General features: G+C 43.8%; 3 protein-coding genes across 32 annotated transcripts in view; 2 read left to right on the top strand and 1 right to left on the bottom strand.

Annotated features, from left to right (window-relative positions):
* The window catches only part of cacna1db (calcium channel, voltage-dependent, L type, alpha 1D subunit, b), a 53,370-nt gene extending 40,828 nt beyond the window's left edge, over window positions 1-12,542 (top strand). For 17 of the 29 annotated variants that reach the window (XM_028992921.1, XM_028992925.1, XM_028992922.1 and 14 more), the window contains 18 exons: window positions 341-424; window positions 1,124-1,162; window positions 2,492-2,620; window positions 2,713-2,778; window positions 2,893-2,984; window positions 3,050-3,209; window positions 3,316-3,443; window positions 3,530-3,626; window positions 3,731-3,833; window positions 4,499-4,600; window positions 5,428-5,561; window positions 6,939-7,055; window positions 7,452-7,819; window positions 8,043-8,174; window positions 9,894-10,033; window positions 10,475-10,596; window positions 10,669-10,989; window positions 11,069-12,542. In XM_028992921.1, coding sequence (XP_028848754.1) covers window positions 341-424; window positions 1,124-1,162; window positions 2,492-2,620; window positions 2,713-2,778; window positions 2,893-2,984; window positions 3,050-3,209; window positions 3,316-3,443; window positions 3,530-3,626; window positions 3,731-3,833; window positions 4,499-4,600; window positions 5,428-5,561; window positions 6,939-7,055; window positions 7,452-7,819; window positions 8,043-8,174; window positions 9,894-10,033; window positions 10,475-10,596; window positions 10,669-10,989; window positions 11,069-11,347 — 2,613 coding nt within the window. In that variant the 3' untranslated portion in view covers window positions 11,348-12,542. The remainder of the gene's footprint in view (window positions 1-340; window positions 425-1,123; window positions 1,163-2,491; window positions 2,621-2,712; window positions 2,779-2,892; window positions 2,985-3,049; window positions 3,210-3,315; window positions 3,444-3,529; window positions 3,627-3,730; window positions 3,834-4,498; window positions 4,601-5,427; window positions 5,562-6,938; window positions 7,056-7,451; window positions 7,820-8,042; window positions 8,175-9,893; window positions 10,034-10,474; window positions 10,597-10,668; window positions 10,990-11,068) is intronic. The other 12 variants (XM_028992923.1, XM_028992931.1, XM_028992933.1 and 9 more) reach the window with 4 other exon arrangements.
* A 3,404-nt stretch (window positions 12,543-15,946) lies between these two features.
* chdh (choline dehydrogenase) lies at window positions 15,947-20,638 on the bottom strand. Its single transcript, XM_028993638.1, has 8 exons — window positions 20,606-20,638; window positions 18,877-19,646; window positions 18,646-18,797; window positions 18,316-18,445; window positions 17,940-18,074; window positions 17,720-17,862; window positions 17,442-17,544; window positions 15,947-17,361 (listed from the first exon to the last, which is right to left on the bottom strand). Exons 2-8 carry the CDS (start codon window positions 19,586-19,588, stop codon window positions 16,961-16,963), a joined length of 1,776 nt encoding a protein of 591 aa, XP_028849471.1. The 5' UTR covers window positions 19,589-19,646; window positions 20,606-20,638; the 3' UTR covers window positions 15,947-16,960.
* A 354-nt stretch (window positions 20,639-20,992) lies between these two features.
* il17rb (interleukin 17 receptor B) lies at window positions 20,993-24,821 on the top strand. Of its 2 annotated transcripts, XM_028993636.1 has the most exons (12): window positions 20,993-21,536; window positions 21,618-21,645; window positions 21,720-21,848; window positions 21,926-22,044; window positions 22,116-22,245; window positions 22,323-22,370; window positions 22,451-22,593; window positions 22,671-22,751; window positions 23,131-23,197; window positions 23,587-23,679; window positions 23,768-24,052; window positions 24,141-24,821. In XM_028993636.1, exons 1-12 carry the CDS (start codon window positions 21,105-21,107, stop codon window positions 24,506-24,508), a joined length of 1,923 nt encoding a protein of 640 aa, XP_028849469.1. In that variant the 5' UTR covers window positions 20,993-21,104; the 3' UTR covers window positions 24,509-24,821. The 2 variants fall into 2 exon arrangements, with proteins under 2 accessions (XP_028849469.1, XP_028849470.1); XM_028993637.1 differs by lacking the exon at window positions 21,618-21,645 and having other exon boundaries at window positions 21,222-21,536.

A 24,821-nucleotide genomic window follows, 5' to 3' on the forward strand; every position in this document is an offset into this window, starting at 1 on the left:
ATCACAGGCTATGTAGCGTTTATCTAGTTCATTTATTAAATTGCTTAAAATAAGGGAATTGCTTTTGTCAAATATGTTCTATAATTACTCTCTCATTTAAAGAACATTCACTTGTATATTTTGGGTTCATGGGTAAAAAAACAGGAATGATCTATAGTGGTCACTTTTGGCAGAGCAGTGTGTAAATGTAACAAATGAAGTAAATAGGGCTTCTGTGTTGATGGTCTCTGGCTGCAGCTAATCATGTCTTTATCATAGTTTCCTGCTCTTTTTTTCTGATGTGTCCTTTCTCTCTGTCTTCTGTCCATCTCTTGCTTGGTGTTTCTGCTGGTCTAAACAGCATTATTTCGCCGATGCATGGAACACGTTTGATGCCTTAATTGTTGTTGGTAGCGTCGTTGACATTGCAATCACAGAGATAAATGTAAGTAAGACTACTGAATCGCTTTTTGTGTCTTTGTCTTTTCATTACAAGGCTTTGCAATAAGTTTTAAAAAGAAGATTTGCATTTTTTTATTTCATATTGAGCTGATACTGGCACTCTTTTTACACATTAGTGTGTAAATTATTAGGAATCACTTACTTATTCACTCACTTTCCATATCTGCTTAATCCTGGCACTAACCCAGGGTGGAGCACCAGCCCAGCCGAGATTTTTTTCATGAAAAATAGGATCTTTCCTAATGTATTTCAAACTGCATTTTAAAAAACTGACAATTGTAATCTGACTGTAGGTTTCTTTGTATGGATATTTTGCAAAGTCTTCCAATCTTTTATACGTTCATCTTTCTTCCTATGTACTCCCATTCAAAGTTTTGCCGCTTTATATGATGAATATTTAGGAAACATGCCTGTATGTCTGAGATTTAATATTATTAATATTATTTAGCGTTAACTAATACCTCAGAGCAGCATTCAAGGATTTATTTAAACACCCTTGATTCCTGTGTATTAGCTGACCAAATTTCTGTTTACATTTGTATTAATCGTTGCCATCAAAAGTCTATGTATCAAATATGAACTAAATGGCAATCTATTATGTAACTGTTATCCACTGTCATACAATGCATAATCATTCAATTTAATGTTAATACGTTCATAATACAATTCTTTGATTTTAAAGCAGTCAGAAGCTGTTTTAGTGGTGGAGGTCGAGCAAGGGGTAAGAAGCCCCGGTGTCATGTAGCCTGATCTGATTCTTTTGTTTTGAGGTGTTTTCATTTCATTCAAAGGTTTGTTCTCATATATTTTGCTAAGATTGATTTACATTTACAGCATTTACCAGACGCCCTTATCCAGAGCGACTTACAATCAGTATTTACAGGGACAGTCCCCCCCTGGAGACACTCAGGGTTAAGTGTCTTGCTCAGGGACACGATGGTAGTAAGTGGGGTTTGAACCTGGGTCTTCTGGTTCATAGTGTGTTACCCACTAGGCTACTACCACTCTACCCTACCACCCTAAAAGTATGTGTATATACAGTACAGGCCAAAGGTCTGGACACCTTCTCATTCAATGTGTTCCCTTTATTTTCATGACCATTTACGTTGGTAGATTCTCACTGAAGGCATCAAAACTATGAATGAACACATGTGGAGTTCTGTACTTAACAAAAAGTGGAGACTTGGAGACCTCCACAGTCACCGGACCTGAACCCAATCAAGATGGTCTGGACCCCAACAAGTGCTAAACATCTCTGGGAACTCCTTCAAGACTGTTGGAGAAGCATTTTAGGTGATGACCTCTTGAAGCTCATTGAGAGAATGCCAAGAGTGTTCAAAGCAGTAATCAGAGCAAAGAAACTAGAATATAAAACATGTTTTCACTTATTTCACCTTTTTTTGTTAAGTACATAACTCCTCATGTGTTCATTCATAGTTCTGATGCCTTCAGTGAGAATCTACCAACGTAAATGGTCATGAACATAAAGAAAACACATTGAATGGGTCCGAATCTGTGGCCTGTACTGCATATTACTATATTAAACAAATTTTTTACAACATACCGGTTCTTAAGACACCCCAGCAATCTGCATGTGTGTTCTATGCTGTCGCCCCCATAGCTGTTTTAGATCTAGAACAGAACAAAAATGTGATCAGGTGCGGTTCCTGGAGAACTGGGCAGGGATTAACAGCTTCTTTCCACCTTCTTTTGCTGCATGAATTGAGTATTGTCATAATCACATATGATCGTACATAACATGTAAATAAATAATTATGAAATATTGAAATAGCATTTTAGTTCATTGTTGGGAATGAAGTGGAGCACTCTCGCATGCACTGCTCATTGGATATGAACGTTTTTTGCTCATCGCCCCGTTGTCGACTCGTCATTGCTCAGCTTCGCATGAGGACCATGTCAGTGCAGTCAAACAGATGTGCACCTACATAACTCTTTTTTTCATTACATTCAGTTCATTTGAAATGATTTCCCCATGTACGTTCAATTCTTCTCAGTTGTCTTCATGGACCTTATTCCTATCCCTTCACAGAACACAGAGGACAGTGCAAGAATCTCCATCACCTTTTTTCGCCTGTTCCGAGTCATGCGATTGGTGAAGCTGCTTAGTAGGGGGGAGGGCATTAGAACACTGCTGTGGACTTTCGTCAAGTCCTTTCAGGTGACGAGGATTCCTGTCTCTTATCTCCTAATGAAACAGCTTTGTTAAACATCAACGCACATATCAATCTTATCACCTTCTCTCTTCCTCAGGCTCTGCCATATGTTGCTTTGCTTATAGCCATGCTTTTCTTCATCTATGCTGTCATTGGGATGCAGGTACATGTTCTTTCTCCACAAAAATATTAGCTGAATGAACATAATGTGATGATAGAGGACGTAGAACCACTTGACTTGATGACTGATTTACATGCAAATGGTTCTGCGTTTCAGGTGTTTGGAAAGATTGCCATGGTGGATGGAACTCACATTAACCGAAACAACAACTTCCAAACTTTCCCACAAGCTGTATTACTGCTCTTCAGGTTTGTGTTTCTGTGTGTTAACCGTGTGTGTGTGTGTGTGTGTTCTAAAATGCCACTTTTCTCAGGTGTGCCACTGGGGAGGCTTGGCAGGAGATCATGTTGGCCTGTTTACCTGGGAAACTCTGTGACTCGGAGTCTGACTACAACCCCGGAGAGGAGAGAACCTGTGGGAGTGGCTTTGCCATCATCTACTTCATCAGCTTCTACATGCTGTGTGCTTTCCTGGTAAACATGAACACATGCTAAGACTGTCCTTCACTGCGTCCCGTCTCACTCTGCTGCGGTCATCACCTGGATGCATGATTGTTACATTATTACTTTTTTCTTACAGATTATAAATTTGTTTGTTGCCGTCATAATGGACAATTTTGACTACCTAACTCGTGATTGGTCCATTTTGGGACCTCATCACCTGGATGAATTTAAAAGGATCTGGTCTGAGTATGATCCTGAAGCCAAGTGAGTGCAAGTGTGAAATTTGAAAATACGTTTACACATGAATGGATTCCGAATTGTGCATTTTAACCCTCAACACATGTTCTCAGGGGCAGGATAAAGCACTTGGACGTGGTCACTCTTCTCCGCAGAATTCAGCCTCCCCTGGGCTTTGGGAAGCTGTGTCCTCATCGTGTGGCCTGTAAGGTGTGTACACACATTATTTACATATTCGAACACACACCCACACACCCACAAAACAAACAGAGGCATGCAAACTGAACATGACGCTTTTGCATGTGTGACCACAGAGGCTGGTGGCCATGAACATGCCCTTGAACAGTGATGGCACAGTCATGTTTAACGCTACCTTGTTTGCTCTGGTGAGGACTGCTCTAAAAATCAAGACCGAAGGTATGAATGTACACAAAAATCAGCAGTTCACTTGCATTCCTTATCATTATTTTGATATTGCCATCATATTATGACCTCTGAAATGTGAGCATTATTATCTATGTTTTCATATGGCGTAAATACGTGTACTGTTACATCGCTCCCTAGTACTTGGCTCTGCCACTGTGTACTTGCAGACTAGTCAGACACAGCAGCAGGTGGCACTACAGGAAGGAGATAAACTGGTGTATGATGGCAGTGCCCCGTTTCAGCCACACAGGACACTGATATTTCCTGTACTTTATACCCTTCTGTAAGGGTGCTAGAAAAGTGGGTTTGAGGTCAGGCCTCTTGATAAGCACGAGGAAGTAGGTTTCATTGATTGAAGGGGGGAGAGGGATGCTGAGTAAAAAACCTGTAAAATATATTAGTATGCCCTTGGATGTGAGGACAGGGCTGTGTGTAATGTTCCTGACTTCCTTGTTGTGCTTCTGAGAGCTGGCTGTCTTGAGGTGTAAGATGGCTTCTCCACACATAAGGTACGTAGAAGCTGAGGACTTTTTTGTGAGATTAGGGGTGATGGTACCCGGAGGACAGGACAGGGAGAGACAGCGGGAGAGAGGGCCCAGGTGACTGGGTGCAGGGAACTCTTCTTACAGATGTTGCAATTTGCCTTTTTCTTGCAGGGAATTTGGATCAGGCCAATGAGGAGCTTAGGGCCGTGATAAAGAAGATTTGGAAAAGGACAAGCATGAAGTTGCTGGATCAAGTGGTTCCTCCTGCTGGGGGTTAGTTAAACAATCAACATCCAGAGACACACACATAAATGGGTTCCCTCTTGAATGAATACCTTTTCCACAGTGTTGAGTCAGGGATCCAGCCAGACAGCTACAAAAGCAAAGACTCCTCTCGTGCTTTTCCTTTGAGAGACTATGCTTGTCGCCCTAGAAAAGTCATTTTGAAGTCATGTTTCTTCTTCTGTGCTTTGCTGCTGTATCGATCTTAATCTCTGCCCTGATACAGCATTTCATGCATTAAAAGCTTCTCATATGCCCCTTTCCCCTCCTGTAGTCTATTCTGTGTTTTTTGTACTTCTGTCCTCCTGCCCTGCAGAATTTCCTGAAGCAGTTCTGTATTGGGGTGGTGGCATGGAACCAGCTCCTCTATTATGTCCCCTGCTTGTGTCCCCTGCGTGAGAGACCCCGCATGCACTATGTGGTGTAGATGCAGCTGTTGTGTTGCTGCTTTGCTGTGGAAAATGTGAACATTGCAGCTGTTTGTGAATATATGTGTTGTTCTGTTTTTCCTCTCTGATATTCATATCTCACCACACAGTGGGTTGTGCTGTAATATTTCTGAAGCAATGTGTTATTTCTATTCTGTTGTTTTACTTTATGAATATTTCAATATGTATTTGTAAATCATGTTAACCTAGGTTTTCAATCCAATGTAGAAATGCAGAATTTCCAAGAAATAGTTGTACTATATTAATATACACAAAATATATCATTTTTACAATGTCTCTAACTGTGAATTAGTGCTTTTAAGCAGAAAACTGTCCTACCTGCACTGCAGACATGATAAAAGGACGTGGTTGTGTGGTCTGTTCACTCAGATGATGAGGTAACGGTGGGGAAGTTCTATGCCACCTTCTTGATACAGGACTACTTCAGGAAATTCAAGAGACGCAAAGAGCAAGGGCTTGTGGGACGACATCCAGCCAGCCTCAACACTACCATTGCCCTGCAGGTGAGATGTCTTCTGGTCTCTCCAGTTTTTGTGGATAAGATAATCCTTTATTAGACCCACAAGTGGGAAATTTCCAATAATTTCAGTTAAAAAGAGGAAAATAAGAAAGAAAGTCAGAAATGAATAGAGCTGCTGTAGCAGGCTGCCACACACTGTATGATTTATTTAAAATTATCACACCCTAAAAAAATGGATTATACCTGTAAAAGGGTGGGTATATTAGCAACATCAGGTAAAATTAAGGTGATGAAGTGTACGCATCTGAGTTAATTTGATCAGATTACGTAGCCTATACACATGATTAAAGCCATTCATAATACATAAATATATTTTTTAATATTAGACAGTACAGTAGGATTCCTCAGCTTTAGTCTGTAACTCCAGTGATGGTAGAGAGGCTAGATACCTGATCAGTGTGTGTGCTTCAGTGGAATTACATACAAAGTGTTTACAGTGTAGGTCACTCTTCTAACGAAACAAGATAAGATCATAAAGAAGGGTTAAGAAAGAACACATGATGTCAAACAACAAAGGCAAATGTGTCATTTGAATACACAGGGATAATATTTGGATGCCATCACACCGCTTCTCACGATATTCCACGTTTTGCCTATCCAGCTTTCGCAGTTTTTACTCAAAACCAGAAGTTCCCAGTCCTGCTCCCCTCAGTTCCCCTGGCAGACAGTTCAATGTGTTATTTAATTAGGATTAGATCATCAATACCAACTGATCTATGGAGCAGTTTGAAATGGAAACCGTCTGTCAGAGTGTCATGCCACATTCGGGAAAGGGTCCCAATAGGCGGCACCTGTGGATGATCAGGACCCGTTTCCCAGTGTCACATGCATCCTCAGTGGCTGGGTTATTTACTATGAACATAAAACGTAGAACATTTTGCACTTACCTTGGCAATCCAGATACGGTTTATTTAAATACACTATTTAATTTAATGTTAAATCGGTTTAAAATAAAGGCCAATATTTACAAATTGGTGCCAACTGGTATTAGTGCCCAGGGTCTTCTTCAAGTACAACATTTTAGGGCACCAACTTGTAATCTAGTAACCTTGTAACAGTTTTTCTTTATATAGAAAGAAACCCACACCCTGGATTTGTCCAACTTGGAGAAAAACATAGATATGTTCAGGCCACAGATATATCTAAAAACTGGTGCTGTGACAAGGTGTGAGGTGGAAACCATCTCAGGGACAACATTTCTAGTTTACTACAGACTCAGAATTTATAGTCTTGCCACAATGAAAAATGTGGCTTATGTCCTGCATGTCTGTTAATGGTTAATGAAGACACAAATACAAGTGTGTCCTGAAAAATTCTGGGTTATACCATGGATGTGTATTTTCTCTGTTGCTATATATAGGCTGGACTCCGCACACTGCATGATATTGGGCCTGAGATTCGCCGAGCCATATCATGTGACCTACAAGAGGAAGGCCTGGTAGACATAAATCCTGATGAGGATGATGAGATTTACAGGGTAACTCATATTTTCATTCTTCTTCATGATTCTTCATGTTTAGGTATGATCAGTTGTGACTGGCACAAAAATGGGAAGAAGCATAGTTTTTGTGTTTTAGACATTTGTGTTCATTTTTAACATTGAATCTTTCAGTTTGCTTTTTCATTTCAGTCTAATTTTAGGAGTTTTGATTTATTTGAGAAAATAAAAAAATATGTTTTGAAAGAGTTCGTTTTAAGAATATTCACAATATGAGGATCACGAGATATTCATGCACTGGCCAGTAACACTGCAACAGCAGCATGAAGAATGCATGGTGTTCACAACCTAGTAAGGGAGGCTGTAGAACGATTAAATACAGGTTAAACATGGGTAAATTTAACAAGACTTTCCAATCAATACACCTCTCTTCAGAGGAATGGAGGCCTGTTTGGAAATCATCTCAACCACATTAGTGGAAACAACCGAGGTTTGACCCAGCAGACCAACGTTACCCAGAGACCCCTTCAGGTTCCACCACCTTCCTTTTACATTCATGTGGAATCCAACTCTCTCCGTGAGCAGCAAGAAGATGGACTGCAGTATGTCAATCCTAACCTCTACTTCTACCAAAAGTCCTCCAACACCAACCTCAACAATGCCAATGTGCCCTCCATGACTGCTATGGCCTCTGTTGCTGTTGGGCAGTGCTCCTCAAACAATGAGCAGTCTTCTGCTAACATGGCCTTCTACCTCAACGTCGAAAGTGATATACAGGCGAAGAGGAGATCTAATTGCACAAGGTATGATGAATCTCAGCCATGAGTGACACATGGCTGAAAAATATTACAGGCATCATATAATACACAGTCCATTACACTGTAGATTACAATACACATACACACTCCATTACGCTACACATCGTGTATGCACATGCACACATTACATTACACACTACAGTGATGCTTCTCCAGCTCACGGTATGCTTATTCATACACATTAAAGGACCTTTTCTAACACTTCCAGACAAGCACCAGGAACCAGGTGCTACCCCAACAGCCACAGACAGATGCCTGCTGGAGACATGAGCGATTATGAGGACGAGGTCCATGGCGTGTACAAGTATGGAGAAGAGGAAATCGTGCTGGCTGGTGACAGGTATCAATTGTCAGAAGTCCAGAAATGAAACAACACTGTTCTGAGTTCTATTTCATAAAGCTGTAGCCATTCTCTGGATGGGTTTTGCGGCAGTTGGGTGAATTTGCATTATTTTGGTATATTTTTGAGGGAATTATTTATTCATGTAGCAGGAACATGCATTATATAAGTATAAATGCAATATATTAAGGCTGTGTGATTAATACAATTTTTATTTAAATGTTGGCTGTAAACGGTTACAAATATAAATTAAAATGTAATCAATAAAAAATGTTATATTTATGGCATTTGGCATACGCCCTTATCCAGAGTAACTTACAACATGCTTTCATGTTACCATCAATGAAGTGACTATTTCTGGTTCACTAGGACCCCCAACTATGAATACATTCTTTTTATTCACTCTGTTCCAGTTTTTCTTGCAGAAGTCAGACTAGAAGAAAGTTACAAGTTAGTAAAAGTATTCTCTAAAGAGGTATTAAGCTGCCGTACTCAGTGACTGTGCTGTTCTGACCTTGAGGGGAAGTTCATTCCACCTCTATTGTAGAGAAGGAATCTACATGAGCGGGAAATATTGCTGATGTGAGTCGAGAAGGAGAGTTGGTTGTCTATTGTTACTCCAAGGTAGTGGGCTGTTGTAGAAGGAGAGACCTGAGAGTTGTTCAGGTAAATAGCAAGATCCTGATGTGGTGAAGAACCTGCTGGAATGTATATTAGTTTGGTTTTGGTGGGATTGAGTTTTAGATGATGGGCTGCCATCCAAGACAATTAGACATGCAGAGATTTGGGAAGCAGCATGTAGATCTGAGGGAAGTTTGCAGCAGATCCAAGTCAAGCTGGGATTTCTTATATTTCCACTCAAAGTTCCCTTTGTCTGCTGCACAACATCTCAGATTGCCAGGGAGCAGGGCGAGAAGTCCTCTTGGGTTTGGAAGATAGAGGACATAGACGATCGATAGAAAGCAAGGAGAAGAGAGTGTTAGTGGCTAAGGGTAAGGAGAAGACAGAGTACAGGAAGATAAAGATGAAGGTGAGACATAGTGAAGGTTATATTGAATGAGTGGTGGTCAGTGATGTGAAGTGGAGTTTGGTAGGTTGAGAAGGATGACTGTCCATGTCCAGGACATTCCCATTTTTGTTGGTCGAAGAGGTGCTGTGGTTGGCCAAGGAGAAAGAGTGGAGAAGGGGAAGAGGGCAAGACGAGCCAGTGGTGTGAAGGACCAATTCCATGATTGTAAGAGGCCAGTTCCTCCACCTCTCCCAGTTTTCCTAGGATTGTGGGAGAAAGTACAGGCAGAAGTGAGAGCAGCAGGTGTAGCTGTATTCTGAGGGGACATCCAAGTCTCAGTTAATGCCAAGAGGTCCAGGGAGTGGAGAGTAGTGATGGCAGAGACCGGCAGTTCAAGAGCCCACCTACCACTCTTGTTTGAGAAGTAGATGACAAAATGGGGTAGATGAGGTTGCCTCTGCAGCATGAACATGTTCTCCTAAGACGGTAAGAGATGGATTTCAGACACGTGATGGCAGTTTAGACAGACAGACTGACAAAATAAGAAGTGCAGAAGTGTCTGAGAAGAATGAGAAAAGGCTAGAAATGTTCAGACAGTGTGTGACAGGCTGCGTTGGTTTCAGATGGAAATACTACAACCTACATGAAATAAAGCAGTGTTGTTTGACTAGGATTTGGTTTTCTTGATTTTCTTACGGGGAATACCACAGTGCTGCTGGCGATTCAGAAGTGGAGACACTGGTGGGCTGCCAACATTCAGAGAGTTACTATGTTGATGATGATGAGCAGCCCATCTACCAGGAAACAAGGAGGTCTCCAAAGCGAGGTCTTCTCCATTCCACACCACAAGGTGAGGAACATGCACAGGGAAACGTTGGTTCCTGCCACTTCCCCGTGGTAGTCAGTAGTCACAGCATTTATGTCTTCATTACACACAGGAATAAATATTTTTTTGATCGTGATCTGTAGGAGAACTATCCATAGTTCTCACACACCCTACTTCCTCCTTCTGGTCAATCCAACCCTCGCCTGCACTTCCAAGAAACTGTAGACATCTCAGGGCCACGCCCATGAAGGTTATCAGCCCTTCAGCTCAGTCTGATGGATGAACAAACTATGGACACATTTGTGAACTGGTGCTTGTTCACTACATGAATTGATAAATAGGAACACATGAGCTGCCAGGTAGAAAGTAGTTCATGGTGTGGAACTTTCTTCTGAAGAATACAGCACTTTGTCAGATTCAGCCACGGTAATCCTTTCCATTTTCCATTTTTGCTTTTTTGGGCAGTCTCACAAAAACCATCCTTCAACTTTGAGTGTCTGTGCAGACAGAGCAGTCAAGACGAGGTCCCACTCTGTCCAGCGATTTCCCAGAGAACTGCACTACCTCTTCATCTGATGCAGCATCAGGTACAGGGCAGAACGTGCCTGGAATCTCCACCCCATTCATTCAACTCATGAGGGAATGTTCTGGTTGTGCAGGTAATGGCGGTGGCCGGGCTGGACTCCAGAGTGAGGCTTTCCCCCACGCGCTCTCTCCACTCCTGGGTCACGCCTCCTACCACGCCCCCGTTCTACACACCCCTTATCCAGGTGGACTGGCACGGCGGGCCGGCCTGCAGCAGCAACAGCAGCGGCAGCGGGCGTGGTGCAGCGCAGCAGAGTTCCTGGTACACACACCGCGCGTCCACAAGCACCTCTCACTCTCCAAGCTCCTCCCATCAGCGCTCGCCGTCCCATCTGAAGATCCCCTTCAGCAAGTACGGCCCCATGAAGGGCAGTGCCAACAGCCTGGTGGAGGCGGTGAGTCCAGGACGCACGAAGACAGCTTGAATGATGGGGTCTCATCCGGACATTTAACTTGTCTTTTGCTTTTTTGTAGGTGTTGATTTCAGAGGGACTTGCAAAGTATGCGAAGGACCCCAAATTTGTGGCAGCGACAAAGCATGAGATTGCAGATGCCTGTGAGATGACTATTGATGAGATGGAGAGCGCTGCAAGCAACCTGTTGAATGGGAGCATGGGAAATGGGGTGGGGCCAGACGCGACAGGTGACTCTCATGACAAACAGTTCCAAGACTACAGTGATGAGGAGCTGGGGCCAAGAGGCAGATATGAGGAGGACCTGACAGATGAAATCATATGTATCACGACTTTATAACATCTGCTTTACAAACAGAAACAAACTAAAGTGCCTTTTAACAGTGAAAGTCAGGATGATCCATCGAAGAAGCTCGAAAAGAGGCGGGGCCACCTCAGGATGTGACCTCGTCCTGCTACAACGGTTGGGGAAATGTGATGATGATAATGGTATTTCCTATAGTGTCTCACATATCACCATCCTCTGCCATTTCGTACCTCCACCACCATCAACTGCTGTTCATTCTCCATTGAAAAAATGCTCCATTCCACCACACGTATAATTTGTTAAAACTGTCAGGTGTTTATTCCAGTATTCAGATTATTAGAAACAAAACCTATCCTAGCAATATCTTCCCATGGACGTGCAATCTACTTCGATAACAGATGGAATATATAATATGATGTGTGATGCAACTGTTGCCTTGTTACTGATGCATTACAGAGGCTTGAAGGTAATAAAATGCCACTCCACCGTAGTTGTAGAGTGGAATGTTGACAGCAGAGCTTTTCTGCATATCTTGTGCATGAATGATGCACAAGTAGGGAATGTCAAAAGATGCTTTACAGTGCATTAAAAAAGCTGCTAGATACAGTACAGTCATTTTCATACTTTATACTAATTGATACAAGAGTTTAACACCATGAACTCAGTCATTTAACCACTTTTGTAACAAAACACTAATGACATTTTTTAATATAAAGTTATGGCATTGATTTCTTGAACTGTGTGATACTGTTTTCTACTGTTTTTTTTCCTCTGGGATGAAGGCTGTCTGATGGCATGAATTTTAATATTTAAACGTGAATGCAGATATTCCTTTAATCTGTATTAGACACTCAGTCCCAGTCCTCAGGTACAGTCCCAGCACTCTTCACCTTTAACCTCACAAGGTTCTCGAGTGAATGTTCTCCTGTCAACACTAACCCTGACTGTAGATCAACCAAATCTCAGACCAATCTAAAGTTAGGAATGACATATCATCATTTTTATATATATTTTCTGGACAGTTTGACTCCCTTTTAATACTGTAATAGAGAACTAAAATGATTCTACAGATTACCTGAATGTCATGATTATTCTTTGGCCATTTTGGCGAGGACGTACCAGGTCGTCCTGTTCTGGACTGAGACATGTCAACTTTTTTCTTCTTTTTTCGTGGAGCTCAGATGTGTGTGATTTGTCAAATGATGCAATTAAATAAGCTTAATGCTTATGTTTCCTGTGTTGTCAGTTTAATTAAAGAGATACAATATTAAATATTACACAGCAATAATCACATTTGACATTGCAACTGTACCTTATGATTTCAATTATTTAAAACCCATCCTTTTTATTTAGTTTGTCTTTGACAGACCCTGTTAATGATCTGTCCAAGAGAAACTGTCCAACAGCTGTAACGGCAGGGTCAGTTAATAAATTGATCTGATCTGGTTAAGGATCTGGGTGGTTATGGTAGATGCCCGTGTACACGTCGAGATTAGCACCATAGTATTTGTGAGTTTTAACTGTTATTGAACGCTTGGCTTTAGCTGTGTCTTTAGATGTGTCTTTAGTCTGGACTTCAATATTGACACCGTATCTGAGTTTCGAACATGAAGGCTGTTCCAAGCAGAGGAGCCTCTGTAGCAGAAAGCTGGTGCACCTGCTGAGAACTTGATCATTCTCAGTACCAGTAGGAGCCCACTTGGTAATCAGGGACTAGTCTATTATAGAATTATTATAGTCTGTGCGAAAATGTACTGCTAGCCAATGCAGTGAAGAACGCCATTTTGAACTGTTTGGAGTTTACTGAGAGATGATAAGTAGAGCATTACAGTAGTCAGTAGTTCTTCTGCATCATGCATGGTGAGCAGACCTCACCTGCCTTTCTCCTCTCTTTGACATGCACAGCATTTACCAGACGCCCTTTTCCAGTCCCCCCCTGGAGACTACCACCCAATAATGCATTCAATGAGAAAAGCATGAAAAAGCGGGTCACAGTAACGTCGGCTGCATGTGGCTGCAGACGATGGCCTGATACGATCTTCGTGTCTGCAGCAGATGTTTGTGCAGAGCACAGATAGCGTGCTATACTCACTATTATCTCTCTGTTCACACACGCACACACGTTTGTATCTCATTTCCCTGTAAGCCGTCTCTGATATGACCTTTTCTTTACAAACCTTTACTACTGAAAAATGTGCTCTTAATCACATTTACAGACAAATAAATGTCTTTTTAAATCACACGAGGGAGTGCATTTACATTAAAACTTAAAAATATGTTTTCCTTTAAAGGCATCCACCTTCGCCCTAATAAAAAAGATTACATGATAAGAACGGGCAGAACGCATGCAGTCTGATAAGGACGTGGTCCAGAGTGTCTTCTTTGTCTGTCCATATGAAAGCTGTTTACTTGGGGACCAGAGGTGGAAAAAGTAGTGAAAAAATGTAAAAAAGTACCCATCTAAAAATCTACTTTAGATTAAAATGACATTACATTCTGTAAAAAAGGACTAATCACAAATCCAATATAGCACTAGTTGTTTTTATTCAACTTTAAGGCAGTATAATGTTCAGCCATAAAACATTTTTAAGCAAAGTTGGCCACAAAAGTACCACATTCTAAACTGTATGGTCCAACTCAAACGTTACAATAAAAATGAGGAAATAATTCAACATTAACAAACTGTGCTTTTTGTTCTTTCTATAGCACACATAAATATATCAGTTGTCTTTACTGACAAATAAGCACACAGGCTTCTGATATTTCTGAACTAAAATAAAGCGCCCTGCCCCACAGAATACTACAGTATTAGACTGTAAATGTCTTGTTCAGTTTGAGCGATGTAATGTATGGAATATACAGTGCATACCTTTTTCCTCATTTTGTTATGTTGCAGACTTATTCCAAAATGGATTCCATATTTTTCCTCAGAATTGTACATACAACACCCCATAATGACAAAGTGAGAAAAAGTTTACTTGAGTTTTTGGCAAATTTGTTAAAAATGAAAAAACTGAGAACACATGCATAAAGTACTCACAGTCTTTGCCATGAAACTCTAAATGTAGCTCAGGTGCCTCCTGTTTTCTCTGATCATCCTTGAGATGTTTCTGCAGCTTAACTGGAGGCCACCTGTGGAAAAACAGTTGATTGGACCTGAATGGAAAGGTCTATACCAGTCTATAGAAGGTCCCAGGTCATGTCAGAGCACAAACCAAGCATGAAGTCAAATAAATTGTCTGCAGACCTCCAAGGCATGTTTGTCTCCAGGCACAAATCTGGGGAGGGTTACAGAAAAGATTCTGCTGCTTTTGAAGCTCCCAACAAGCACAGTGGCCACCATCATCCATAAGTGAAAGAAGTTCAAAACAACCAGGTGTCCAAGAACCCAAAGGTCAAAGGAGAACCTTCTAGAAGGACAACCATCTCTGCAGCAATCCACCAATCAGGCCTGTATGGTAGAGGAGCCAGATGGAAATTATGATTTTTTGGTTTTTATATATATCTTATATATGTGTAATACTGAATCTGAAGTCTCTTTCTGAAATTCAACCATGGTGCAGAATTACAGCCACGTTTAGCCAGTCACACAATCAGCTATCCCAGGATGCACCATTTCTATGTGTGTGTGTGCGTAAGGAGAGAGGCGGGACAAGGACAACAGTGGCCAATCGAAGTGGGCGGGCATTCTCAGAAATGATGTCAAACACATCCTGATTGGTGCGTTTTTCCAGAGAAAGAAATGATTGACCCACTGGTTCTTCAGCACCTTGTGTGATGGAACATTTGTACAAATTTTCAGATCCAGTCATTGAGCAATTGGAATGCTTCACACGTTTGGAAGCCATGATGGTCGGTGGAATTACTTTTTTAGGGGAGAAGGAGAAGATAGTGGACCTTTAATAAAAGGTACATGGAAGCCTGACTGGAGTTTGCCAAAAGTGGTGGCCTAGCAGGTAAGGAAGTGGCCACGTATTCAGAAGGTTGCCAGTTCAAATCCCAATCTGCCAAGGACCGAGCAAAGCACCGTCCCCACACACTGCTCCCCGGGCGCCTGTCATGGTGCCCACTGTTCACCAAGGGTGATGGTTAAATGCAGAGGACAAAATTCACTGCATGCACCGTGTACTGTGCTGCTATGTATTACAAGTGACAATCACTTCACTTCATCAAAAGATGGCTGCAGCAATGTACGGAGACATCCTGGATGAAAACCTGCTCCAGACTGGGGCGACGGTTCATCTTTCAGCAGGACAACAACCCTAAGCACCCAGCCAAGATATCCAAGGAGTGGCTTCAGGACAACTCTGTGAATGTCCTTGAGTGGCCAAGCCAGAGCCCAGACTTGAATCTGATTGAACATCTCTGGAGAGATCTTAAAATGGCTGTGAACCGGCCCTTCCCATCCAACCTGATGGAGCTTGAGAGCTGCTGCAAAGAATAAGCCCAAATGGCCAAGGATCGGTGGACCAAGCTTGTGGCATCATATTCAAAAAGACTTGTAATTGCTACCAAAAGTGCATCAACAAAGTATTGAGAAAGGCTGTTAATACTTATATACATGTGATTTCTCAGATTTTTTTATTTTTAATACATTTGCCAAAACCTCAAGTAAACTTTTTCATTGTGTCATTATGAGGTGTTGTGTGTAGAATTCTGAGGAAAAAAATTATTTAACGGGATTATTTAAATGCAGCGAAGTAAAAATGTACTTAAATTTAAATAAAAAATTACTTCTCAATTACAGTAACGCGAGTAAAACCTCTGTTATTTCCAACTTTTCCATCAGACAGTCAGTGAACTAAAGTTCCACGAATTCACATGCTCGACATCCTGCATCCAGCCTTACTCCATCAAAACCACCCTGACCCGGTGAGACATGGACATCAACATGAGCATAAAACACACTTTAGGACTGGGAATACTGTTCAGCATTGTGCAACCTGCTAATTAGTACATTCAAATAAAACTATGACGACAATATTATACCATCACCATTCAGCAGACTTAAACTGAACAACAGATATCAGGATTCAGACATATCTTCTTCTTATAAGAGATATTAAAGTGTATAATAACTGTATAAGAGATATTAGATATTCAGCTATTACATAATAGATATAATATATAAGATGGTCCCTCCAGGAATTCGCCATGTTGCAATCACAACAATTAACGCAAATTCAGAGCAAATTATTTGCGTTTTGCATTTTTGTCGAATTTTTTTGCAATTTTGACCTACATTTCGTTTTATATCCTTTATTACGCTGCTCATTTTCCCTCAAAAGTTCTGCCAAGGAACAGTTTCCAAGTGCATGAAAGTGGAGCTAAACTACAATCTACAATGGCTGCACCGGCCTTGCACACCACAGCAGAACTGCTGTTCAACCTCCTGGCAAATCGCATGGACTCACCCTCTCACGTCCACTTCATGCCAGTTTCATTGCTGCGTTACGCCGTTTTGTTCCACATGCAAAGCACTGAAGACATGCACGTCCAGCCGAGACAAATCTCGCCTACTCAGTTCCCCAGGAAGAAACTCCCATCACTCCAACTTTCACTAAAGTACATAAGTACATAAGATTCAGGCATATAAGCTCATGGGGAAACCCTGGAGGGAGCGGTGAGATGGATTTGAGTCTCCCATCACCGTGACTGGTAAACCGGCACATTGGGGGCACTGAGTGGGGGCAGACCCTTGATCATGTCAGCGGCCTTTTCTGCTATCATAATGGTGGGGGCGTTGAGGTTCCCGCTGACCACGCTGGGCATTACAGACGCGTCCACCACCCGGAGTCCCTCCAGGCCGTACACGCGCGTCTGTGGATCGACCACAGCCATGCGGTCAGAGGCCCCGCCCATCTTACAGGTGCAGGACGGGTGGTATGCGCTGTCCGCCTTTTGACGCACGAATGCATCGATCTCGGCGTCCGACTTCACAGACGGACCTGGCTGGATCTCTGGACCACGGAATTCGTCAAATGCTTTTTGGGCAAAGATCTCGCGTGAGAGCTTGACACACTGCCGGAACTCCCACACGTCAGAGTCTAAAGGCACACAACATGGAGTCATTAGAGAGTAAAATGGAAGCTCTCACGTACTTCCACGCTTATTGGACAGCTCTGACCTGTACTCAGGTAGTTGGGGTGCAGTAACGGATGATCGAGGGGGTTCCTGCTCTTCAGTTTTAACCATCCAATACTGGTGCTCCTCAGTGGCCCAACATGAACCTAAAGGCAAGACGGGACAGGGTCACATCACATTTACCATGTATGGAACTGTAACTGAAGCAACAGTTCTCTGGAACAGATGGAAAAAATTGCATGAAACATCAGTTCCGAGTGCAAACTGGAGTAACTTCTGGAGATCCCTCAGCATTTTCAAATTGTGCATTTCTTCCCTGACCTGGTACGCCTCCATCTTGGGGCTGACTCGTCCATGGTCGATGACCTGAGAGGGCAGGAAGTGGAACTGGATGTCAGGGTGTCTCACGCCAGGCCGACTCCGAATAAAACCTCCGCTCTCCAGGTGAGCAGTGGCCCCGTATCCTGGGAGAAAAGGCCACAATTCCGTCGAATTCCTCTGGTTGGTTGCAGACATTTCCTTGCCAATATGTGTGTTTTACCTGTGTGTTTTAAGAGCCACTCGAGCCCAATTCGAACCATGTGGAGAGGCTTCTGGGCTTTATACAATGTGATGGGCTGAGTGCACTGTTGTTGAACATACACTTCCAAATGGTCCTGAAGGTTACTGCCAACTCCTGTTCCATTCAAATACAGCCGTAAAGACACGCTGGATTAATAATAACAAATTTAGAATATTTGAAATCTGAAATTGCCTCAAAAAAGTAATTTGATAAGTCAATATAAATTGTGGAGAAAAGGTTGAATACGATAAAACCATTAGCTGTAGGGATCTTTATGAAACGTGAAATCCTCATAAGCAGCGACTTGTGGCATTTACAGCCACATGGTAGGAACTACGCAGACATGAACTCTCACCTGGCAGGTGCTGGACCACAGGGATGTCCAGTTTCTTCAGGTCATCTGCATTTCCAACCCCGGACAGCATGAGGAGCTGGGGAGAGTTTATGGCACCTCCACTTAGGATCACTTCCTTCTCAGCAAACACCTACCAACACGCAGAATAGTCTGTATGTGTCGGTGAATAGTCCAGTGAGAAACACACCAACCTGCAGGTGCCCCCCCCCAACACTATTCTCCATTTTGAACCAATTAGTAGAAACGTAATAATTCTACTGGCTGAATTCCTTTCACTCTTCACCACATCCTCTTGCAGGTCTGTACAATCTGTTCAGACATCTGACTGACCTGTTTTTCCTCTCCATTCTGCAGGTACTCCACTCCTATGGCCCTGGAACCATCAAAAAGAACGCGTGTAGCATGACACTTGACCTCCGTTTTCAGATTTGCCCGGGAGAGGACGGGGCGCAGGTAGGCACTGGCTGTACTCCATCTCTTACCTGGCGTGGAGGAATAAATGATGTCAGGTCAGGTGAGGTGGAGCATTACTGCGGCTCCTCACATCCTTCAAATACATGCCTTTATACACGGTCATGTCCATCCAGCCCACGCCCTCCTGCTGGTATCCGTTCATGTCGTCGGTGAAGGGATGAGCGGCCTGCTGGCCGGCCTGGATGAACGCTCGGTGTAGAGGGTGGCTGGTCTTCCCCCGCGACACGTGTAGCGGCCCCTCGCCTCCTCTGTAGCGGTCGGGCCCCAGCTCATGCGTCTGAGCCTTCTGGAAATACGGGAGGCAGTGTTCATAGTCCCAGCCCTCAGCCCCTTCTCTTTGCCAGCGGTTGTAGTCCTCAGCATGACCCCGGATGTACACCATGGCGTTGAGTGAGGACGAGCCGCCCCAGAGCCGCCCTCGGGGCCAGTACATGACCCGGCCGTCCATGCCTGGCTGGGGAACGGTGTGGTAGGACCAGTTGTACTTTTCATCGCAGAGGTTATAGGTGAGAGCTGCGGGCATGTGGATCTTCCAGGAGAGCCGGGTGCTGTTGAGGAACATGTCTTTAGGTCCCGCTTCCAGAAGCAGCACTGAGTGGGACACATTCTCAGACAGGCGGTTGGCCAGCACACACCCGGCGGAACCGGCACCTACAATGACGTAGGTGAAGGAAGGGCTCTCTGGACCGACTCTGACAGAGCTGAAGCCATCTGATCGCGGACATCCAGGCCGTCCTGAAGAAGCCCAGCGCCACTTTCCAGGCACAGACGTCAACCTGCTGCGGCCCAAACGCCACATTCTGAGCAGAGTCCTTACCGTACGGCCCTGACGCGGTACACCATACAGCCCAACGGCCCTGCAACAGAAATACACAAAATGTTGGGATTTTCCTCACATTTGAATAAAATGAACTCCAAAAGACAGATAACAAAAGCTTGTTTAAAATAGGATTCTTGCTACAGGTCCCAAAGCTTTCCACCTGAATACTGATAAAATGCTGGAGAACATGGCATCCATGATTTGGACTAAATGTACGCTGGATTGTGGAAGTATTTCGTAATGTCATTGTCACAGCCTTGCAGTGACATTCACTTGGCCTTGTCCCTTCCACACACAGATATCTCCAATTTTGTGGGACCTGTAGCAGGTATCACATTTGAAACGACCTCATTTAGAAGATAAAGATACGATACGATGATCCTTCATTAGTCCCACAAGTGGGAAATCCTCCAGTGGTGCTCTGGCCACTGAGCTACGAAGGCGCAAAATTGGAACATTTCTTACGTTATTTAGGAATTAAATTGGCTCGTGGGATTTGCTTTAGTTTTCATTTTATTCCCATTTGCGGAATTGGTGTTGTATTTCTACAGCAGTTAGAGTTTTTCTAAATTGGGGTTCTTTGCAGACCTCATTTTACATTACTGTGTGTATATTAAACTAGATTCGTTTCAAGTGAACTTTCCGCACCAGCAGAACTGCTTGCTGGATTAATCATTCATCTGGACACACAGCCAAACGTCTTCATGGTTTTCCTCATTTCAGGTCAGTCGGAGCAGCAAAAAATTATTATTATCATCATAAATTATTTTGCATAAAAGCATCTGCTGGATACAGATGTGCTGAACTTTCTGTGACCTTTGCCCTCTTCGTACCAACACTTCGGCGATCTGGGATCGACTTTAAAAAACTGAACAAACCAAATCAACGACAAAAATTAAAACCAGGTCCGTTTCTAAGCATAAAAATGTGGCATTTTTAAAACGAGCAGCTTCCGTTCCGCTTCACTACAGTTCAAGGAAACACAGAAGATCTTACCGCTCGTCCGACTGCCGAGAAAACGCTACGCGGGGTACGTGTCACGGATCTACTGGCACCCCGTGAAATGATGACGTCCCTGCAGATGCGGATGGAAGCAGATTCGTGAGATAAGAAGCGGCATTTAACTGGCAGACGTGCAGGAATAAGACGAATAAAGAAGCGGAACTCTCCCCTGCACCATGGACCGAGTTTTATTACAGGGTTCTAACGTGGTTCACGTGGTTCTAACGTGTTTTTTCTTTGCCTCACGTCCCCTGCTTTGGCGCTGACTTGCAGAGAGAGCTCGGAAGTCGGCGAATGTGCTGCAGGAAAAGAAAGTGGCGGAGCGTCCCGTTCACGGGGGAGCTAACTGAGTCGTAGCACGGGGGAGTGGGCGTGGTCTGTGTGGGGGCGAGACGGCGCTGCCCACTGACGACACTGCATAACGTTATCTGTAAAATGATCCGAATATTAACTGTGACAGAGGAGCCAAGTTGTCACTTCACCACCAGGAGCCATGCAGAGCGGCACACTGGCTCTATTCATCCCATCCCTGTTTATTACCTCGGCCTGGAGTTCCTCAGGCGTGGTACGTGGCCTTGTCCTTACCTCGGCATGGAGTTCCTCAGGCGTGGTACGTGGCCTTGTCCTTACCTCGGCATGGAGTTCCTCAGGCGTGGTACGTGGCCTTGTCCTTACCTCAGCATGGAGTTCCTCAGGCGTGGTACGTGGCCTTGTCCTTACCTCGGCATGGAGTTCCTCAGGCGTGGTACGTGGCCTTGTCCTTACCTCGGCATGGAGTTCCTCAGGCGTGGTACGTGGCCTTGTCCTTACCTCAGCATGGAGTTCCTCAGGCGTGGTACGTGGCCTTGTCCTTACCTCGGCATGGAGTTCCTCAGGCGTGGTACGTGGCCTTGTCCTTACCTCGGCATGGAGTTCCTCAGGCGTGGTAGGTGGCCTTGTCATTTCTGCTTATCATCTTTACACACTGTGATTGTCATTTACGTGTGCAACGTTGGTGAATTTCCAGAACGCTGCTTCGTGCTGTGTTGAGAACGGTAAGCGAAGTCACCTGGAGGGTTGGCCCATCATCCAGTAAAATGTTTTAATTGTTGAATCTTTTTTACTACAGGAAGTCCGTGTCGAGCGGAGTATTCTGAGCGATCCCCCGCCGTGGTGAAGATGCTGCTGGTTGGACTGTCCACGGCAGATGAAGCGGGAGCTCCCAGACTCAACATCTCCTGGGCTCTCAGTGTGGACAGTGAGTTTCATGGCCGTTTAAACGTGATATCTATATGAAATATTCCACAGGGCTCATGATAGTGCTTCTTTTTTCAGACAGTTTGGGCATCCTGCAAGGAACATGCCTGGAGGTTGGCATGCCTGGTAAAGGGATTGATAATAAATATTATACGTGCTCCTATAGAGGACTTCCTACGGCAGGAGACATGAAGCAGGTATTGTTTGCTGGAATTTCCTCTGACACCAAGTGTTTTGTTCACTTTCATTCCGCTCTTGTCTTTCATAGCTGTGGTTCCACTTCATGAACGTTACTGCTGAACCAGATGCTTACTATCATGTAAAAACATACAATCTGCCAAAACCACCACTAGGCTCTGGAATATCAGCTTCGAAGTCGGAGTACTTCATGACGCCTGGTATGGCATTTTATTTCATTCTGTGGATTCTGTAGAAGATAAAGGGAGATAACATTACTCGATCTTTAACCATCCAGACTGTGGCAGCAGCGAGATGTGGATGCATCCCACATGTTTAAGGCGAGGTACTTACTTTCCAGACACCTTTAATAGTTTCACAAGAAACAAGAGCGCTGGTTCATTTACTATTTGGCTATTTCACAAGGGCCAAAGTGGGAACCAAACCTGTCCTCCGTCCTCATGGACACTGACATTATAACGACGTTCAGCACGAGCCTGAACAGCAGTAGGTACACGCTGTATCTGTGGATGGGATCTAAGAATCTACATTCCGAAGATGTCTACTCAGTAAGTTCTCCTCTCCGTCACCAGAAGTTAGACTCAGCAGAGCAGGGATCTCATTTACATTCTTTTCTTAATAAAAGAGAAACGTGCAGGCAGTTGAAGAGGTGGTGCACAAGCAGAAAGTGCCCAGCTCCACTCCATGCGAAGGCCTGGAGATAACGGTTAGTATAAAGTTAATTTTCTTGCTTTTACTGACGTCCATCAGCTGTATGTCAGAACTTCACATTTTATTATGATGAAGGTCCCGTCCCCCGGGCGCCTGTCATGGCTGCCCACTGCTCACCAAGGGTCATGGTTAAATGCACTGTGTGTACTGTGCGCTGCGCTGTAACATGTACAATAGTCAGAAGAAGTGCACTGAATCCATGTTCCATATTTGGAACCACTGGACAGTGCAGAGTAGGTTTCTGTCCAGTGTCATGGTCCACCGTGCATGTTCGTTATCATGCTACTGGTCCATTTGAAGGTCCCTTTATTTTCAGTTGTTATGCTGTTGGTTAAATAATATAGAACCTTTATTTGTCATGATTATGGTTGCAGGTTTTGCCTTATTTTTCATGGTGTGAGCCAGTGTGTAAGTCAACGCCTGGAATGGTCACCTGCCCAGGTGGGTCTGTCCCTTTTTTCCCAGGCTAAAGATTCAAGCACATTGTGATTGTGTCATTGGGGGACATTTCCATAGCATGTTAGGGACATGCACAAACGTAAGATTCACTAATTCAGAATTCTGGAACTTTTTGGAGTGAGTTGAGATTCTGGTAATTGTTTAGTAGGGAAGTATTGCACAGTTTGAATAATGCATTTAGGGTTAACATGCCATATTCTGTGCTGTGCTGCTTTATTGAGGACCGCCTGTGAGAGGTTTATATATTGGGGTCACCAGTAGGATTTGGTATTTGTAAAGAGAGAGGATTTTGTCCTCTGCAGTCACAGTTGATCATGGCTGTATGGGCGCTTGGTATTTTCATTTTTAACAACTGCAATTTTTATTTTTAGGTACTACAAGACTGCCTGGAACAAATGGAACTGTGGTCATGTTACAGTGTGCAGCAATTCTGTCTTTTCTTTTCATTTCCTGTTTCATTATGTGTAAGAAATGTAGTTTGTTCATCTGCCTGATACACATTTAACTATCATCGACCTCTAGTTTAATATTACATTCTCCCTTTCTCACTAGATAAGCTCTGTTTAATGAAATGGCACTGTCTGCCTAAGAAGGGACATATTTTGGACAGTCCTCCAGTGACAGTCCTGCTTGTGTACCCAGCGGTGAACATGGTGTTCCAAAATGTTGTGGTAGCTCTGGCCAACTTCCTGCAAAGCTGCGGCTCCTGCAATGTCACCTTTGATGTGTGGCAGTGCGGCCACGTGGCAGAGCTGGGTCCTCTCCGGTGGCTGAACTCGCAGGTGAAGATCTCCGACTGTGTGCTCATCGCTCTCCCCGGTCACAGCCAGAGCACGGGTAAGTCCGGACACCGCTCAGCATCTTTACCATCACGGGAAACATGGGTTCAGACCCTATGTGCTGCTTTCCATTTCTTTTTGTTCAGATGTTCTAAGTGCCCAGCCGCTGGACTCTGATCAGAAGGCACACATCGTCCCAGCTTCAGCACATGAGCTTTATCCTCTGCTGTTGAACATGCTTGGCGGCCATGCCCAACAGTCTAAACTAAAGGAGAAGTTCTGTCTGGTACAACTGGGTCAGACCTTGGTGAAAAAAAGTGTTCCAGTGGAACTGAGCGGCTGCAGGTCATGTATCCTGATGAGGGACCTAGAGAAACTCCAGAACATTCTGTCCTGTTCACAGCTGCCAATGCAGACAAGGTCGGAGAAGGCCGACTGCGATAAAGCCACTGCCCAGTTGAGAGAGGCAGTGAAGAAGCTGGAGCGGTGGGAGAACCACACATGGATTGATTGATTGATTGATTGATTGATTGCCCTTTATTGCTGTTGCAACAAACCATGTCAAAAGTACAAGTCCTACTGACCATACATTTACACAACACAGTACGTTGGGGGCGGGGGGCACAGTTCAGGAACAAGAGCAGGATACACATTAGGATAATGGGGGGAAAAAAGACCACCCCCAGATTGTACTCCATTGTGGGAACCAAAAAAAAGCCACCTCAACAGCACAGACTCTACATAACATAACAAGTAAAAGTCAGTTGCCACAATGGTGGTGGGTGTAGTCCGAGCATCAGTCCTGGTGCTGCCCACACAGTTCACGC

This window comes from Denticeps clupeoides, chromosome 10, assembly GCF_900700375.1.
Source record: "Denticeps clupeoides chromosome 10, fDenClu1.1, whole genome shotgun sequence".
In the NCBI taxonomy this organism is placed as follows: Eukaryota; Metazoa; Chordata; class Actinopteri; order Clupeiformes; family Denticipitidae; genus Denticeps; species Denticeps clupeoides.